The 18,388-nt window shown below is 37.7% G+C and overlaps 1 protein-coding gene across 1 annotated transcript; it reads left to right on the forward strand.

Annotated features, from left to right (window-relative positions):
• The first annotated feature begins 4,861 nt into the window (after positions 1–4,861).
• On the forward strand, positions 4,862–18,253 carry LOC131978565 (CD209 antigen-like protein E). Its single transcript, XM_059342252.1, has 6 exons — positions 4,862–4,974; positions 5,065–5,166; positions 12,431–12,577; positions 15,454–15,596; positions 16,886–16,989; positions 17,642–18,253. The coding sequence occupies exons 1-6, from the start codon at positions 4,902–4,904 to the stop codon at positions 17,796–17,798; spliced, it is 726 nt and encodes a 241-aa protein (XP_059198235.1). The 5' UTR covers positions 4,862–4,901; the 3' UTR covers positions 17,799–18,253.
• The last annotated feature ends 135 nt before the right edge of the window (positions 18,254–18,388 follow it).

Genomic DNA, 18,388 nt, shown 5'->3' on the forward strand with positions numbered 1-18,388 from the left:
TAAATGTACATGCAAATAGACTGTTTTGTAGTTTTATTATTTTGTTATTATTCTTTCTGCTGTTTTTGTGTGTATAAATGGTTTTAAAAAAATGGCACATTTCCATAGAAACCTGTGTCTTTTGTTTGTGTTTTAGGTTCCTGGCAGCTTTATACTTTGTTAATTAAAATAAAATGAAAAATCTGACTGATAGCCAAGTTTGTGTGGAGAAAAAGGAGCCATGCATGTGATGTAAGGACAGACTGGAAGATGCTAAACAGAGACAGACATTAATGCAGAGGAAGATGACAAATTTGAACCAAAACCTCCTGGACTTCAGAGGGTTAAGATACTATTGCTATAAGAAGAAAATACTTGGTAAGCTTCATGTTTTTTGCAGTGTAGTAAAACTGCAGTAAGTAATAAATTGCTTTAAAATGAAGAGCCATTTAAAAGATGATCATTAAAGTATAACAGTCTTCAGATGTTTTTGGAATATAATAAACCACAAAAACAACAAAAAGTAAAGTGCTCTGACTTAAAAAAAAAAACGGCCTCAGAACAGAAGTGTTTTCATGTATTCTTTGTGGCGACATTTCAGGCATTTCTGCCTAAATCCTCTGCTGCTCTTGATGTGGTGGAGAGGAATGTGGCTCCAACATGCAGTCAGCTGTTGCTGCATGTTAAAGATGAGGCTTGAACAAGCTGGATGGAGACCAGACCCTCCAACAACACAAAAATCTGTGTTTTTTATTTTGTATATGGAGTCAAAATGGAGGCGCGCCTGGCGTTGGCTGCATGTTGTGTTTATCCAAACAGATTAGATTTCTGCCAGCGGATCAGTGCCAGCTCCGCTCCTCTATTCCTCTCTGCTTGTTCAGCCACAATAACTGGAAACTTCTTTGTGCAGTAAACTTTCCCGTCCGGCTCAGGAAAGCTCCCATAATTAGTGTCGAGCCACAACAAAAAAAAACTTCTCCAGATTTCCAGAAAATGATCCTCCAGGTCTGTAAGTGAATCATCACTGTGAACACTTAAATGCTTCCAAATTGCGTCATTAGAAGTATTTTGGTGAGGAGTAAATACATTTAATTAAACATGTCGACGCTAATTAAAAGCACATTCATACGGGGATTCATTGAGGTTTTTTTTTTTGCTTAATTCTTTAATTTGCAACCAAGAAAAGTGGAATTTCCTCAAACTACTTTGAGGTGTATAAGGGTTCAGAACATTACTTTGTTTTGTTTTTTTAGTCCATTTCCATACTCCCATGAGTTGTTGTGCCAATTTTGCATGAATACCATTTGTTCAACACATTTGGAGCTGAATTAAACAACTTTTTTACATATTGAGACTGGATAGAAATGGTCACCTCTGTGATTTTTGCCCAAAAAAATGACAAAAAAGCTCCTCCAGCGCTGCAGAAAATGATCCTTTAGGTCTGTAAGTGAATCATCACTGTGAACACTTAAATGCTTCCAAATTGCGTCATTAGAAGTATTTTGGTGAGGAGTAAATACATTTAATTAAACATGTCGACGCTAATTAAAAGCACATTCATTCGGGGATTCATTGAGATTTTTTTTTTTGCTTAATTCTTTAATTTGCAACCAAGAAAAGTGGAATTTCCTCAAACTACTTTGAGGTGTATAAGGGTTCAGAACATTACTTTGTTTTGTTTTTTTAGTCCATTTCCATACTCCCATAAGTTGTTGTGGCAATTTTGCATGAATACCATTTGTTCAACACATTTGGTGCTGAACTAAACAACTTTTTTACATATTGAGACTGGATTGAAATGGTCACCTCTGTGATTTTTGTAAAAAAAAAATGACAAAAAAAGGTTCTGCAGCACTGCAGAAAATGATCCTCCAGGTCTGTAAGTGAATCATCACTGTGAACACTTAAATGCTTCCAAATTGCGTCATTAGAAGTATTTTGGCGAGGAGTAAATACATTTAATTAAACATGTCGACGCTAATTAAAAGCACATTCATACGGGGATTCATTGAGATTTTTTGCTTAATTCTTTAATATGCAACCAAGAAAAGAGGAAGTTCTTCAAACTTAGTTTACTTCTTTCAAAGAAACAGAACGTGTTGAGTTTAATGTGAAGCAGTGTGTGAACAGACGTGTTACTTCCTGATAAAGATAAACTGCAAAGAAAATATTTAAACCACCAGTGATATAACCATGATCAAACACAAATCTTTTTAAATATTCTCTTCAAAAATACTTTAAACCGTTTCTATTCAACTGCTTGTGAATGCAAAAGAAGAAGAAAAGAGCAACAAAGAATCAAAACGATGACTGAGTTATAAAACACATCACAGCTAATTATGTCGTGTTTTATTATTCATACTTTATTCTCTTGTCGTCTTTATTATTTGCTGATTACATTTGACAAAAGAAATCTTAATCCAATGTGCATATTAGATTCTTCTGGCTGCTGATATACTTTATTTAAAAAATAACTTTAATACAGAAGACAAAGGAACACTCCAAGCAACTCAGAGAAAAGATCATTGAACAGTAGAAGTCAGGAGATGGCTACAAAAACATTTAAACTCACTGGACATCACACAGAGTTCAGTTAAACCAGGGGTTCCCAAAGTGTGGTGCGTGGACCCCTGGGGGTGCATGAGCTGCCGCTAGGGGGTCTGCGAAAAAATGTAATGCCAGATAATTACACAATTATATTTTTTTCCCCCCAACACAATAAAGATGTGTAAATAAACATTTCCTTTTAATAATGTAAAATGAAATTATTCAAAATGCACTTCATCTTAAGCATAGAAGAAGTTATCTTCATATCTCCATTTTTCCAGCTTATGTTATGATGACGGGTTGTTTTAGCTCCACGCTCATTTAAACTTGCTGCAATTTTTGTTCAACGCGGCTCAAAATATTATAACATTTTCCCAACTTCTCTGCTTTATTACTTTTCTCTACGGAATATGAATTTTTTGCAAGATAAGTCGCGAAAAACTGCCCAAAATTTTGCATTGAAGTGAATGGGACGTCCGGAAAAAAATGAGCGAAAAAGAACAATAATTGTAGATTTTTAAACGTCTACTTCTCCGGCATAATTTCACCTAGAGACTCCATTTAAACTTTAAACAGTAGACACAAGTCTTGTGTATCGGTGTATTAATCCACGTTTCGATAGGTCATATAGTTTTTTATCAATCTCTGTTCAATGACCATGATCATTTTTGGAGAAATTCTGAGATTATAATGGGTGTGTATTGCACGGAATGTTCGTGTCACAGTCTGTGACATCATCGCCAGAGTGTAGAGGGAGAGAAGAAACTGTCAAAAAATAAATTTGAAAACTGCGCTCCAGGCCACAAATTCCACTCTACAGAAATAATTTATACATAGAAACGTAGGAAAATTAGTCTTCTCCCTCACAATCCTCTGGTAAAGCTGTCAGAGTTATAGTTTGGGCGTAGGACGCACAGATGATCCACCAACACCACCAACAGCCTCATTGGCTCCCATATTAAAAACGCAGGGAGATTTCTGAAAAAGGGAGATGTAACAGTTTTTTTAGATCGCTCTAACAAAGCTATTCTTTTCATTTTTCTTAAAAAAAACATATGTAGACGTTCAGGAAGAACTCAGGACGCTCAAAGTGAAGTCGGATCAATGATAGGTATTATGGTTTTGCCAAAAATGCTTTCTGTTCGAGGACAGAAATTCCAGTCTGTCCACCTCTGCTGTCACTGGTGAACAGGTGCCAGTTAATTCTGTTGATTGCCTTTGATCTTTGATGTGATTACAGTTACAGATACACACATACACACACACACACACACACACACCCCTCACACATGCTTACACATGCTTCTCTCTCACACACTCCTCACACACACACACACACACACACACACACACACACACACAGACACAGGTAACTTTATGTGATTTTAATTACACACACACACACACACACACACACACACAGGTAACTTTATGCGATTTTTGCTACACACACACAAATGCGCGCGTAATCGCGCACTCTCCTCCAGATACACGTTTCACACACACACACAAACACACAAACACACACACACACACACACATTTTGAGGTTAAAGGGCAAAGTTTGAAATATCTGAAGAATCTCATCATAGTGTACACACACCGGCAGTAGCCCCCATGGCCCATTCAGAATTTCCCCAGAGGAAATTTTCTATTCCTTTTTGATTGCTCTGCTCTGATTGGTCGACCACAAAGCCTTTGATGCTTTGATGTGATTACAGTTACAGATACATGCATTCACACATGCGCGTGTAACTGGCACACTCCTCCAGATACACGTTTCACACACACACACACACACACACACACACACACACACACACACACACACACACATTTTGAGGTTAAAGGTCATAGGTTGCTGTATAAATAAATACTTGAAGGATGCTTGAAATACTTGAAAGGAATGCTTGTTGTAGGTGTGCTCCTTGTATATTATATAGTATCATAACATTACTAGTATTAATTGTTTGAAATCTCTGAAGAATCTCTTCATAGTGTACACACACCGGCAGTAGCCCCCGTGGCCCTTTCACTATTTACCCAGAGGACATTTTCTAGTTAATTGATACTATTTTGTAAAAATCTGTTTTCACTTTGATATGAAAGAGGTTTTTTTTGCAAATTCTTTTAAAAAAGGCCAAATTATATAGGGGGAGGAATACTTTTGCAAGCTACTGTATGTATGTATAATAATGTGGCAGGGGGTTGCATGTGAAAAACTTTTCTCACCTCTGAAACTTGTGACTTCCTCCGAATGTGACATGTTGAGAAACGGGAACCAACAAGATGATAAAAATATATCTTTCAGCTGCGTGTAGTGCAGTCTGTGTTGCAGAGCTGAACCTTTAGGAAATAGTTAACAGCTTATGAGTGATGGAGGACGAAATCTATGCAAATGCGGATTATCTCAAGTCTGTTAATGCAGCACCTTTGAAAAATCAGACAGGTGAGAATGTTCATCTGTCAGTATATTATTATTGTTTTTATTATTATTGATTACTGTTGCATCACTAACTGTACTCACTGGTTTTCTCAGGTCCCAGGAGCTCTGAAAGCAGATTTCATGGAGCTGTAGTTTTCTGTCTGGGGCTGCTGAGTGTTTTCCTGCTGGCTGGACTCATCGGTGTCTCCGTCCACTGTGAGTCTAAATCACAAACACAAGTTAAAGTCAGACTCAAGTCATGCTTCTAGGGCAGGGTTGGGCAATTCATTTTTTCAAGGCCCACATGAGAAACTATGAAGGTTGCGGAGGGCCGCACCAAAACTCTTTTTCGTGGCTTTAGGAAATGCAGTAAATGATCTGGTTTTGAGCTGCTACTGGTAATAATACATGTTATGATAAGACTGTTAATGTGGAGTAACTCAAATATAGCAGTAAAAGATAGTAAAAACTCCAATTATTTAATTTTTCCATTCATTTTAAACACAAGTTACGTTCAAACAACAAAAACAATATAAAGCATGTCTGTGTAAAACAATTTATTGACTATATGCAAAAAGCAGTAAGTGTTTTTGATAAGGAAACAAGGTAACTCAATGTTAATGTGCAGGTGCACATGCATGCATGCACATACATACATCGCCTTCAAAATAAAAGCACCGTGGTTGTATTGAGTTCTAATTTTCTGGTAACCTTACGCGGGCCGGACAGGGACAGCCAAAGGGCCGGACGTGGCCCCTGGGCCCCCTAATGCCCAGGTCTGTTCTAGGGGCTTCCTTCTACTCTCAAACATGTACAACAAAATCTGTGTCCGCCCTTTCAGTTTTGTTGTTGTTGTTTTTTTTTTTGTTTTTGTTTTAACTTTTGTAGTGGAGCGGCTAAGTGCTCATTTTTGCCAGAATCTTTCAGTTTATGATACAAGCGTGAAAATTGGCATGAATACTCTCCATGGGTCACTTAACAAGAAAATTGTCCGAGACATTTGAAATTTTAAGATGGCGGCCATTTTTCAAGATGGCCGACACCTAAGTGGAGCAGTTAAGTGATATAATGGTTTATTTGGTGATACAAGCATAAAAATTGGCATGAGCAGTCTCTGCTGGTCACTTGACAATAACCCACCCACAGTTACTTGAAATTCCAAGATGGCGGCCATTTTTCAAGATGGCCGACACCTTAGTGGAGCAATTGAATGATATAATGGTTTATTTGGTGATACAATCATAAAAATTGGCCTGAGCAGTCTCCATGGGTCACTTAACAAGAAAATTGTCTGAGACATTTGAAAGTGTAAGATGGCGGCCATTTTTCAAGATGGCCGACACCTTAGTGGAGCAATTAAATTATATAATGGTTTATTTGGTGATACAAGCATAAAAATTGGCATGAGCAGTATCTGTGGGTCACTTCACAATAACCCACCCACAGTTACTTGAAATTCCAAGATGGCGGCCATTTTCAAGATGGCCGACACCTTAGTGGAGCAATTGAATGATATAATGGTTTATTTGGTGATACAAGCATAAAAATTGGCATGAGCAGTATCTGTAAGTCACTTGACAATAAGCAACGCACAGTTACTTGAAATTCCAAGATAGCGGCCATTTTTCAAGATGGCCGACACCTTAGTGGAGCAGTTAAGTGATACAATGGTTTATTGGGTCATATACGCATAAAAACTGGCATGAGCAGTATCTGTGGGTCACTTGACAATAAGCCAGCCACAGCTACTTGAAATTTCAAGGCGGCATTTTTTTTTTTCAGGATGACTGCCGCCTGCCATGTGGGCCTTTAAATTACAATAGGCCACCCACAGTTACTTGGGTTGACAAAAAAACACTCCCAGCCACTTGAAATTTCTATTTTCAAGATGGCTGCCCCCTGGATCCTCAAAAGATACATTTTCTCAGAGAAATGTATTGGGTTTTAGATTATTCTGGAAAACAAGTTTTAACACATCATAATACAGTTGTTTTGATTTGTTGATCATAGACAGATTAGACAAGGGTGAGTATCTGCACTACCAGGGCACACTGGTGATACATGACTGCTGTTAAACTCAGAGTGGGGTTCAGTGTCAGCCAATTGTAAAGTTAGTCAAAGAAGAGACGACAACTCTCTGAGTAGTTTTAGTTAACCGGGTGGTGTACAGATCGTACAAGGTAAAAATGGCATTGGATGAACAATTGGACTAAGTGTAGGGTTAAGGCATGAACTTAGTTGTATCCCATACATCAAAGTGCTTATTAAAAAGTGGTAAAAGGCTAAACCCTTGGCCTCTGCCTTTGAATTTGCTGCAGACATTGCAGAAGCAATCATAACAGTTGAGAAAACAAACAGCAGGACACCAAGATCATACTGGTTATCGTTACTCGTTATGATACCATTGCCACAAATGTTCCATAATTTCATAAAATAAATGCTCTGCCTATCTTACGTAGTCCAACCCGACTAGATGAAGGTGATGGCATAGAAAGCACATTGACAAGAAACAGAGCAAAATATCATTCAAGCTGTAAACTTATGTTCAACAACACACAGCTGGAAAGGGCACAAAAAAAGGCATCCACTGCTGCTAAAGACACTGAAGATACCAAAGATATCCATGTCAAGAGGTCAAGAAGATCCCAGACTTCTTATGAGGCTGGATATGTGTGGGGACAGGCATTGAACAGACACCCACAAATGCCGAGCCCGTCCGACTCGGGATGGGTTAAACAGGACAAGGAGTGGAAAGTCTTCTGGACTCCACTTCCACCTATTGCGGAGAGTTGTTGGGAGTTGACAAAATGTGGGTGCACCAAGGCTTGTACTGGAAAGTGTAAGTGCTACAGATATGGACTCAGTTGCCCCTGCTAGAACTTATTTGCTTGTTTGTTTTGCCAGTGTTATTCCTTGTTGTCCTTTGTGTTTTCAAGTGTAGGCCTATGGCTCGGCTTCCCCTCGCCACATCGGCGCATTATGTTCTATTTTGTCACCAGCCTATTACTGTGACATGTTCAGTTTTTACTTTGTAGCATTGCTTTCACATTTTCAGTTTAGTTCCCTAGTATAGTTTCAGATACTGTTTGTCATGGTTCCGTGTCAGCCAGAGCTGCTGTTGCCTCTGGATCTGTCATTATTGCCATTCAGTATTAACCATTGCTCAATTATTATTTTGGAGCACTGTCCGTTCAGCACCACAACTGTGTTTCCCCACCGCTTAGTATTTATTTGGCATGTTTAATGGCAGTAGTAATGGCAGTAGTAATGGTTAGTTATAAAAAAAGTAATTAAAAAAAGTATTTACAAAAGCCCTCATGGTAAGGGAGCATGTGTACCTCGGTGAACCCGAAGAGCTACGCCGGTGGGAGGGAACTCCTGTCAGGTTTTACCAAACTGGACAGGTCGTGGGCAAGGATTCAGACAAAGCACAGTCAAACAACCTCTCTTGAGGAACCCAATACATTTCTATGAGAAAATTCATAATTTAAAGGCCCACATGGCAGGCGGCAGTCATCCTGAAAAAAAAAAATGCCGCCTTGAAATTTCAAGTAGCTGTGGCTGGCTTATTGTCAAGTGACCCACAGATACTGCTCATGCCAGTTTTTATGCGTATATGACCCAATAAACCATTGTATCACTTAACTGCTCCACTAAGGTGTCGGCCATCTTGAAAAATGGCCGCTATCTTGGAATTTCAAGTAACTGTGCGTTGCTTATTGTCAAGTGACCTACAGATACTGCTCATGCCAATTTTTATGCTTGTATCACCAAATAAACCATTATATCATTCAATTGCTCCACTAAGGTGTCGGCCATCTTGAAAATGGCCGCCATCTTGGAATTTCAAGTAACTGTGGGTGGGTTATTGTGAAGTGACCCACAGATACTGCTCATGCCAATTTTTATGCTTGTATCACCAAATAAACCATTATATAATTTAATTGCTCCACTAAGGTGTCGGCCATCTTGAAAAATGGCCGCCATCTTACACTTTCAAATGTCTCTGACAATTTTCTTGATAAGTGACCCATGGAGACTGCTCAGGCCAATTTTTATGCTTGTATCACCAAATAAACCATTATATCATTCAATTGCTCCACTAAGGTGTCGGCCATCTTGAAAATGGCCGCCATCTTGGAATTTCAAGTAACTGTGGGTGGGTTATTGTGAAGTGACCCACAGATACTGCTCATGCCAATTTTTATGCTTGTATCACCAAATAAACCATTATATAATTTAATTGCTCCACTAAGGTGTCGGCCATCTTGAAAAATGGCCGCCATCTTACACTTTCAAATGTCTCTGACAATTTTCTTGATAAGTGACCCATGGAGACTGCTCAGGCCAATTTTTATGCTTGTATCACCAAATAAACCATTATATCATTCAATTGCTCCACTAAGGTGTCGGCCATCTTGAAAATGGCCGCCATCTTGGTATTTCAAGTAACTGTGGGTGGGTTATTGTGAAGTGACCCACAGATACTGCTCATGCCAATTTTTATGCTTGTATCACCAAATAAACCATTATATAATTTAATTGCTCCACTAAGGTGTCGGCCATCTTGAAAAATGGCCGCCATCTTACACTTTCAAATGTCTCGGACAATTTTCTTGATAAGTGACCCATGGAGACTGCTCAGGCCAATTTTTATGCTTGTATCACCAAATAAACCATTATGTCATTCAATTGCTCCACTAAGGTGTCGGCCATCTTGAAAAATGGCCGCCATCTTGGAATTTCAAGTAACTGTGGGTGGGTTATTGTCAAGTGACCAACAGAGACTGCTCATGCCAATTTTTATGCTTGTATCACCAAATAAACCATTATATCACTTAACTGCTCCACTTAGGTGTCGGCCATCTTGAAAAATGGCCGCCATCTTAAAATTTTAAATGTCTCGGACAATTTTCTTGTCAAGTGACCCATGGAGAGTGTTCATGCCAATTTTCACGCTTGTATCATAAACTGAAAGATTATATCACTTAGCCGCTCCACTATTGGGCCATTCTGTATAACAAGTACTTTTATATACATGTTAAAAAATGTCTGTAGATTTTATGGTGAAAAACTGCTAAACCATGACAGTAAAAGACGTAAAATGATAAATGAGTTAATTCGGTTTCAGTAACAATGAAACACTGTAAATGTATATATCAGCCAAAACAGGATTTTTTACAGTTTGTTTCGTTTGAAAAATACATTACTCCACTGTAAAATACATTTTAACATGTATTCAATGTAATATAAATGGGACCTGCTCCATCAAAATGAGTCACATTGACCCCGAAACACATTTTGAGATTTTGATATGTCTGTAAAGAGGAGACTCTTAGCTTCATGTCAATACCAACATTATGTTTCTACGCCAAATATTTCATGAGATATGCTCATCCAAAGTTCGACTGTTATAAAAAGTTAGTTTAGAGAAAAAGGGCTTTAAAGGAAATGATACAGAGTCATCATGTTTCACATTAAAACATATTTATTGAGACTAGACTCCAAATGAACACAATATTTTTGGGTCAAAGGTGATACCCCACATCTGTATGTGTAGTCTACTCATACTGTCACACATACACATGCACGTGACCACGTGCACGTGACCTCGTGCACGAGCACATACACAACACAGTACAGGCCTAGAAGCCCATGTAGACAAGTATCCAAAACATATGGAATACAATAATGATAAAATGTGAACAAATATACTGTACATATGATGTAATACAGAATATATGATGGGTATTTAAATATAATAATACTTTAAAAATATGAATATAAAGAATATTTATAAAATATTAAATAGTGAGCCACGTGCACACATGTACTTACACTTACTTACAAGTGCATATCCATACAATTAAAAATATATATACAGACAATGGCCCTTTTAATATAATAATACAGAATATATTTTATATTATTTCATATTTATTTATTATTATTTCATAATTAAACTGTCACATGCATCAAGGAAGCAGGCAGTCCTCTGGTGTTGCTGCTTCTCACACTGCATCCTCTCATAGAGTCGTATGGAGCTTCACAAGATGGACCAAATGTTTCATCTACAAAATAAAATGTAGTCATCATCACAAACCTTTTGGGCTGGCTAAATCATATTGAATCATTGTTGAATGAGGCCTGATCATTTCTGTATTATTGCTTCAATATGATCAGTGTATTCACTGATAGACAGACTGCAGCACAGGATTTAATACAGCCCCATATTCAGAAACATAACATATTCACCATACAGGTTATGATTCACCATATCAGATCTTTTAAACAATACTTTTACTATACATTAACCATACTTTAGGCTGTTTATTTTGTTATAGCCTAAAGATCTCCTCACCTTTGTGTCTCACAGCAAACCTGTCTCCTACAAATTATGTTTGTATATTACTGTTTAATAATTAGCCTCAGTTGTGTGGTGATAAGGTAATCACTGCCTGAATTATGTTCAGAAACAACAATTTTTTGAGTGAATGAAACATTGATTTTACTCATTATATTAATAAATGTAATTTATAGGAGACAGTAGACACCTGAGACACACACACACCTGGGCTAACGTTATATACAGTGTAGTGTAGTTATCAAGCAAGTCTTCTCACGTCTCCTCCGGTGAACAGCAGCTAGCAGGCGGCGCTGTTGTGAAGTTTGCGGCTCGACTTGTACTCCCGAGCTATCACAGTCTCTTTAACATTGTCCTTGTTTAGATAACTACAGTCAGAGACATTGTATGCTACCATCGGCTCATCCATCAGTGCAATATCTTCCTCCTCATCTTCCTCCAACTCACTCTCTCCGTCATTATCTTGGCTAACGTTAGCCGGACCGTTAGCATCCTAGCCAGAGGTCCGGCTGTCTCTCTCTCCTCTCGTCTCCTCACCTACCGGTGCGGAGAAATAGTCCATAATTAACTCTGTCCAGTAATCATCACATGTAGCACCTCTATCTCTCCTCTACTATCTAAATTGAAAAGTTTTGCAATGTTCTCCTCACATTAATCCATCTAGTTAAGCCAGCGATCTTCACCACTATCTGAACCACGTCATCCAGCCTGTCTGTGTGCTGCGAAAAACTTTCTGACAACGTTACGTTTAAGAGCTTAAAAACTATACTTATCATTTGAATTTCATATTAATGTTAACATTGTCTTAAAGGTGAGACTTTATTTATTCAGAAACGCATAAAACCCCAAAATCACTTTTTTCATGTTTAAACGTGTTTTTACAAGAACGGGCGGTTGCGACTTCCGACTCATTTCGATGGAGCGCGTCACAAATAATAGCCATCATTTTGATGCTGATACATTTCTTCTTTTACTTCATTAAGGTTTTGAATGCAGGACTTTCACTTGTAGTGGAGTAATTTAACAGTGTGGTGTTGGTAATTTTACTTTAATAAAGCATCTGAATACTTCTTCCACCACTGTAAATTTCTGAGGAATGTCTTTTGATTTTTTCAGACCACTTCTCTGCTGCAGATCTCTCCACTATCAACGCCAACCTGACTGAGCGTCTCCAGGCCGTGTCCTCAGAGAGAGACCGGCTGAATGCCACACTCACTGAAATGACTAAAGAGCTGGACAGGCTGCAGCTTTTGTCCAAACAGAGTGAGTATGTGTGTGTGTCTCATTGTCTCTCTCACGTTGACGCAACAAACAGGTTGAATAGTGGAAAGCTAAAACATTAAACATAAAATTTAAGTAAACATATGAAATAATACAGAAGTTAACACCATCAGAAAGGAGAAAAAAATCAAGATCAAAATAAGCAAAGATCAGAAAACAATAAAATACGTAAAAAATAAATGTGTGTACACTATGATGAGAGTCTTCAGAGATTTATAACAATTAATACTAGTAATGTTATGATGCTATATTATATAAAAGGAGCACACCTACAACAAGCATTCCTTTACAAGTATTTATCTATACAGCAACCTATGACCTTTAACCTCAAAATGTGTGTGTGTGTGTGTGTGTGTGTATGTGTGTGTGTGTGTGTGTGTGTGTGTGAAGCATATGTATCTGGAGGAGTGTGCTCGCTTACGCATCAAAGGCATTGGGGTCGACCAATCAGAGCAGAGCAATCAACAGAATTTACTGCAGCTGTAGAATGTTCCAGAACAGTGACAGCAGCCAGAGGTGGACAGACTGGAATTTCTGGCCTCTATTGTTATACTGTGGATTTTTTCGTCTTCCTCTTCCGGACACAATTTTGTCCTGCTACTAGTCCTGCAACTCGAAGCGTTGCGACGTGAGTCGTGAAAAACTGCGCAAAATTTTGCATTGAATTGAATGGGACAGCATGACAAAAAATAGAGAAAAAGAATAGTTGGAGATTTTCAAACGTCTACTTCTCCGGCATAATTTCACCTAGAGACTCCATTTAAACTTAAAACAGTAGACACAAGTCTTGTGTATCGGTGTATTAATCCACGTTTTGATAGGTCGTATAGTTTTTTTATTAATCCCTGTTTAATGACCATGATCACTTTTGGATATAATGAGTGTGCATTGCATGGAATGTCCGTGTCACAGTGTGTAATATCATCACTCAGAGTGTAAAGGGAGAGAAAAAACTGTCAAAAAATAAATTTGAAAACTGCGCTCCAGGCCGCAAATTCCACTCTACAGAAATAATTTATACATAGAAACGTAGGAAAATTAGTCTTCTCCCTCACAATCCTCTGGTAAAGCTGTCAGAGTTATAGTTTGGGCGTAGGACGCACAGATGCGCCACCAACACGCACCAAGGAAGATTTCTGTAGAAAAGCTTATTTAACAGTTTTTCAGATCGCTCTAACAAAGCTATTTCTTTATTTTTCTTCACAAAAAACATATGTAGCTATTCAGGAAGAACTCAGGACGCTCAAAGTGAAGTCGGATCAATGATAGGTATTATGGTTTTGCCAAAAATGCTTTCTGTTCGAGGCCAGAAATTCCAGTCTGTCCACCTCTGGCTGCTGTCACTGTTCCGGAACATTCGACAGCGAGTGGCAATTCATTCTGTTGCGCGCACACTCCTCTAGATACACGTTTCTCACACACACACATTTTGAGGTTAAAGGTCATAGGTTGCTGTATAAATAAATACTTGAAAAGGAATGCTTGTTGTAGGTGTGCTCCTTGTATATTATAAAGTATCATAACATTACTAGTATTAATTGTTTGAAATCTCTCAAGAATCTCATCATAGTGTACACACACCGACAGTAGACCCTGTGGGCCTTTCAGAATTTCCCCAGAGGAAATTTTCTAGTTATTTTAACTATTTTGTTATTGTACCAAAGCAACTGCTGTAAGTGTATCGGTGCTGGCAGATCGTGATAGCTTAAAATTAGCATAAAATATATGAACTAAGGGTGCTTTCACACCAACAGCAGTCGGTGCGCACTAAACATTCCATTCGAGCCAAAAGCTTTTTGTCGGTGTGAAAGCATCAATCGCACCCGGGTGCTAAACTAAATCAAGCGGACCGAGAACTCTAAAAAGAGGTGGTCTCGGTCCGGCTTGATTCCACACCAAATTCCAACCTCTGGTGCGGTCCCTCTGGTGAGAACGCAAACCTGGACCAACTCAGGTCTAAACGAACTATTCAAAAATGCATCAATGCTTAATTTGCGTGCTGTCTGTATATTCCCCTACATTCATTCAGCAGCAGCGCAAATCTTGTCTTGACCTACCAACACATGGCCAATTTGAATATTCAAATTAGCCATGTGTTGCACCGCTGCTGAAAGAATGTCGGGAAACACTGGTATGAAATTAATTTCATCTGTAATACACGTTTCGTTCGGTACAACCCCATACATTTCAAAATCCTTCTCAGAGTAGCATACTGATAACAATATCATCCACTGTGTTCAATAACTGTAGAATCTCACCATGTCTCAAACCAAGCTTAAAGTAGAATTTGATTAAATCTTCCAAACGAGCCATAGCCTATTCTTGCTTGTCTTTCATTTCGTTATTTGGGCTATAACGGAAAGGTGCTTGTCTCATCATCAGCAGGACAGCATTGGTTAAGATAGCGTGTCTCTTCTGCCTGAAATGACGCGCTATGCGCCTTCGGCGGATCCAGAACATCCAAAGATTGTTCTCCAGCTGCAGCCGCGACTCATTCCAGAACTGGATATTTTGCCAGAAATGGGTAATGTTGACGATATAAAAAGCAAGGACCAGCGCAAGAAACAGTGTGCGAATGTCTCGCTCCATTGTGAAAGTTGAATTTGGCGATTATTTCCACCAGAAGATGACGAAACGTCATCCAGACCAATGTGGTTAGTTTGCATGTGTGAACGCGGACCACACGCAGTCTGTATGCTGCAAGGTAACAATTTTACTGCCTGGTGTGGCAGGCGTCACATTGACTAAATGAAAAGTTCAGCAGTCTGAGCATAAAGTCCAACAACCCACAACTTCTCTAAAAGAAGGACACGTGTCTCGTCTGACCTTTAATGTCTCTTGTTTGGTGTATTTCTCAGAGAAAACGTGTCCTGCAGGATGGACAAACATCAGCTCCAGCTGTTATCTCTTCTCCTCTGCGACTGGTTCTTGGGAAGCAGGCAAACAAGACTGCAGAGACAGAGGAGCAGATCTGATGATCATAGACAGTTTTGAAGAACAGGTTCGATGCTCTATCTCTTCTTTTTCTGGAGGTTTTTTTTTCTGAATCAGGGTCTAAAAGTAGAGGATGCTGTATCCTGTGTAGATTGTAAAGCCCTCTGGTTTTATCCATCAAACACAACTTGTTGAAACGCAGGCCATCACAAAGGACCATTTACCCTCAAAGTATGTTTTCTTTAACCCATTTAGGCCAAAAACGCCTGGAAAAAATGCCTGTAAAATCTCTGGGTGATTTTAAAGTAACCCCCTAAAACCTGAAGTTTTTCTGTAAATTTAACAGAAGTGTCAACACTTCCTACTAAATAATATACTTTTCAGCCTCAGTAGCAGATAGAAATGAAATTCAAAAAGTATTTGAGAGCTTATAGCTGTTATATCTGAGCTCCCTCCGCTATAGTCGTCTTCCACCATGATTTCAGTTCTGAAAAAGTTCCATGATGCATTGCAACACTCCCACATGTATTCTGATGCATTTCATTGGCCAAGAGACCAAAAATAGGTCGAAAAAACTACAAATACTACAAAACGACGTATTCGATTTCCCGGCTTTAATGGTAGAATACCGCAACAGCGCCCCCGGTTTTAATGGTAGAAATGCAGTAATGCTTTTGCCGGCTTAAATGGGTTAATAACCTCTGTGATTGGTAAAAAATGTTTTGTAAAAAATGGCAAAATCTGACAACCTGCTAACTTTGGCCTATAATTTGGAATACACATGCTGTCCATTTAATGTTGTACAGGAATGAGTGATGCCAACCTATTATATGAAAATAACTCAAAATTCCTTCAACTTTTTCTACATAATTATACGACAATTAATTTAATTATTGATTATTTAGATAATTATTTCTGAAATGTATTAATAACTATGATAGTCATCTAAATCAGGGTCTAAAAGTAGAGGATGCTGTATCCTGTGTAGATTGTAAAGTATTCTGGTTTTATCCATTAAATTAGCAACTTGTTGAAACACAGGCCCATCACAAAGGACCATTTACCCTCAAAGTATGTTTTCTTTAATAAAAAACTGTAAAAACAAACAAAAAACATATCAAACAGGCATCATTGCAGTAATTTTATACTTTCGAAAAGTTCTTTAACAGCTCATCACTTTCATTATTTTTAAAGGAAATTTAATCACAGTTGAAGTGGTTTTTCTGAAAATGGCGAGGTGAATCAAAAAAATAAATAAAGCACACCATTTAGTAGCAATAGTGTACAGTAATACAGCAATTTTAGTACAGTAATAGTGTTTAAGCTATTGTGATTATTCTTCTTTTGATTGTTCAGGAATTCATCACTAAGTTCATCAAGGGATACACTTGGATTGGTTTGGATGACCGAGACAACGAAGGCGTCTGGAAATGGGTTGATGGATCTCCACTGACTGAAGCGTAAGGAAATACAGTAAATATTACTCCTCCTTATTTTAATATAGACACAGAATAAACTAACGCTGTATGTTAAGTTCATCATTTTTGCCTTTAAAGTTGTTTTGTTTTTTTACCGCTTGGTGAAAATGCTGTTAAAGTAACCCTTTCTAGAAGTGTTGGAATGTACATTTACTCAAGTACAATTTTGAGGTACTTTACTTGAGTATTTCCAGTTTATGCAACTTTCTACTTCTACTCCACTACATTTTAGATGTTAAATCTGTAGTTTTAACTCCTCTACATTTAACTGACAGCTATAATTACATTTCAGGTCAAAATTTAACATAAAAAAACACTCGATCAATATAAAACGTATTACAAATTCTTACACATTTAATCACATAACAGTATATTAAGTATTTAAAATTAGCTATATTCATGAAAATAATACAATGATATATTTGAAATGTATATATTAAAATCTGAGTTGGGCCATTCTGCATGAAAAGTACTTTTACTGTTGATACTTTAAGTAGATTTTGATGCTGATCATTTTTACTTAAGTAAGGTTTGAATGCAGGTGTTTTACTTGTATTGGAGTGATTTCACAGTGTGGCATCAGTACTTTTACTTCAGTAAGGATCTGAATACTTCTTCCTCCTCTGTCTCTTAGGTACTGGTACAGAGGAAAACCTGATAACGGTGGTGGAGATCCAAAGTGGGGTGAAGAAGACTGTGTAGAAGTCCTAACTGGCCATGAAGTGAGAGTTAACTGGAATGATGTGCGCTGCGACAGTAATAAGCAGTGGGTCTGTGAAAAAATGCCTTAACATTAAAAAATAATACATTTAAAAATACTTCTACAATATAAGTGATGTTAAAGCCTTTATACAGGAAATGGTAACAAAAGTGGACCAACATGTAATTTTGGATCAATATGGATATTCCCTTTGACTTCCTGTGGTGGGATTTTGTAATCCAGATAATATAATAGAGTTACAAAATGTCTGAAATTATAAATTTTATATTAAATTATAAAAAAAATATAAAGAATATGAAAAGTTATTCTTATCTATTCTTTCTTTTTTTCCCCTAACCTTATCATTATTTCCTCTCTTCTTTTATTTACCTTATTCTAATTGTAACTATTATTAGTAACTCACCATAAAATATTTAAACTTGCAGGAATGCTACAAGAACATGATATGTAAACCAACGTACATTGATAAAAACTCCTGTAAAAAACTTTATCTTCTGTATACATATAAAGATGTGATCAGTTATTTGTCAGATTAAAGTCTATGGAGAACTTTTCAAAACAGTGAAACATGTTTTTTTTCTAACTGTTTTTTATAAAGACACACTAAGGTGGGACAAGTGATTGTGGCAAAACAACGTTGAAAAAAAATAAAAAAAGAAG

The sequence above is a fragment of the Centropristis striata genome, chromosome 10 (genome assembly GCF_030273125.1).
Source record: "Centropristis striata isolate RG_2023a ecotype Rhode Island chromosome 10, C.striata_1.0, whole genome shotgun sequence".
Taxonomy (NCBI): domain Eukaryota; kingdom Metazoa; phylum Chordata; class Actinopteri; order Perciformes; family Serranidae; genus Centropristis; species Centropristis striata.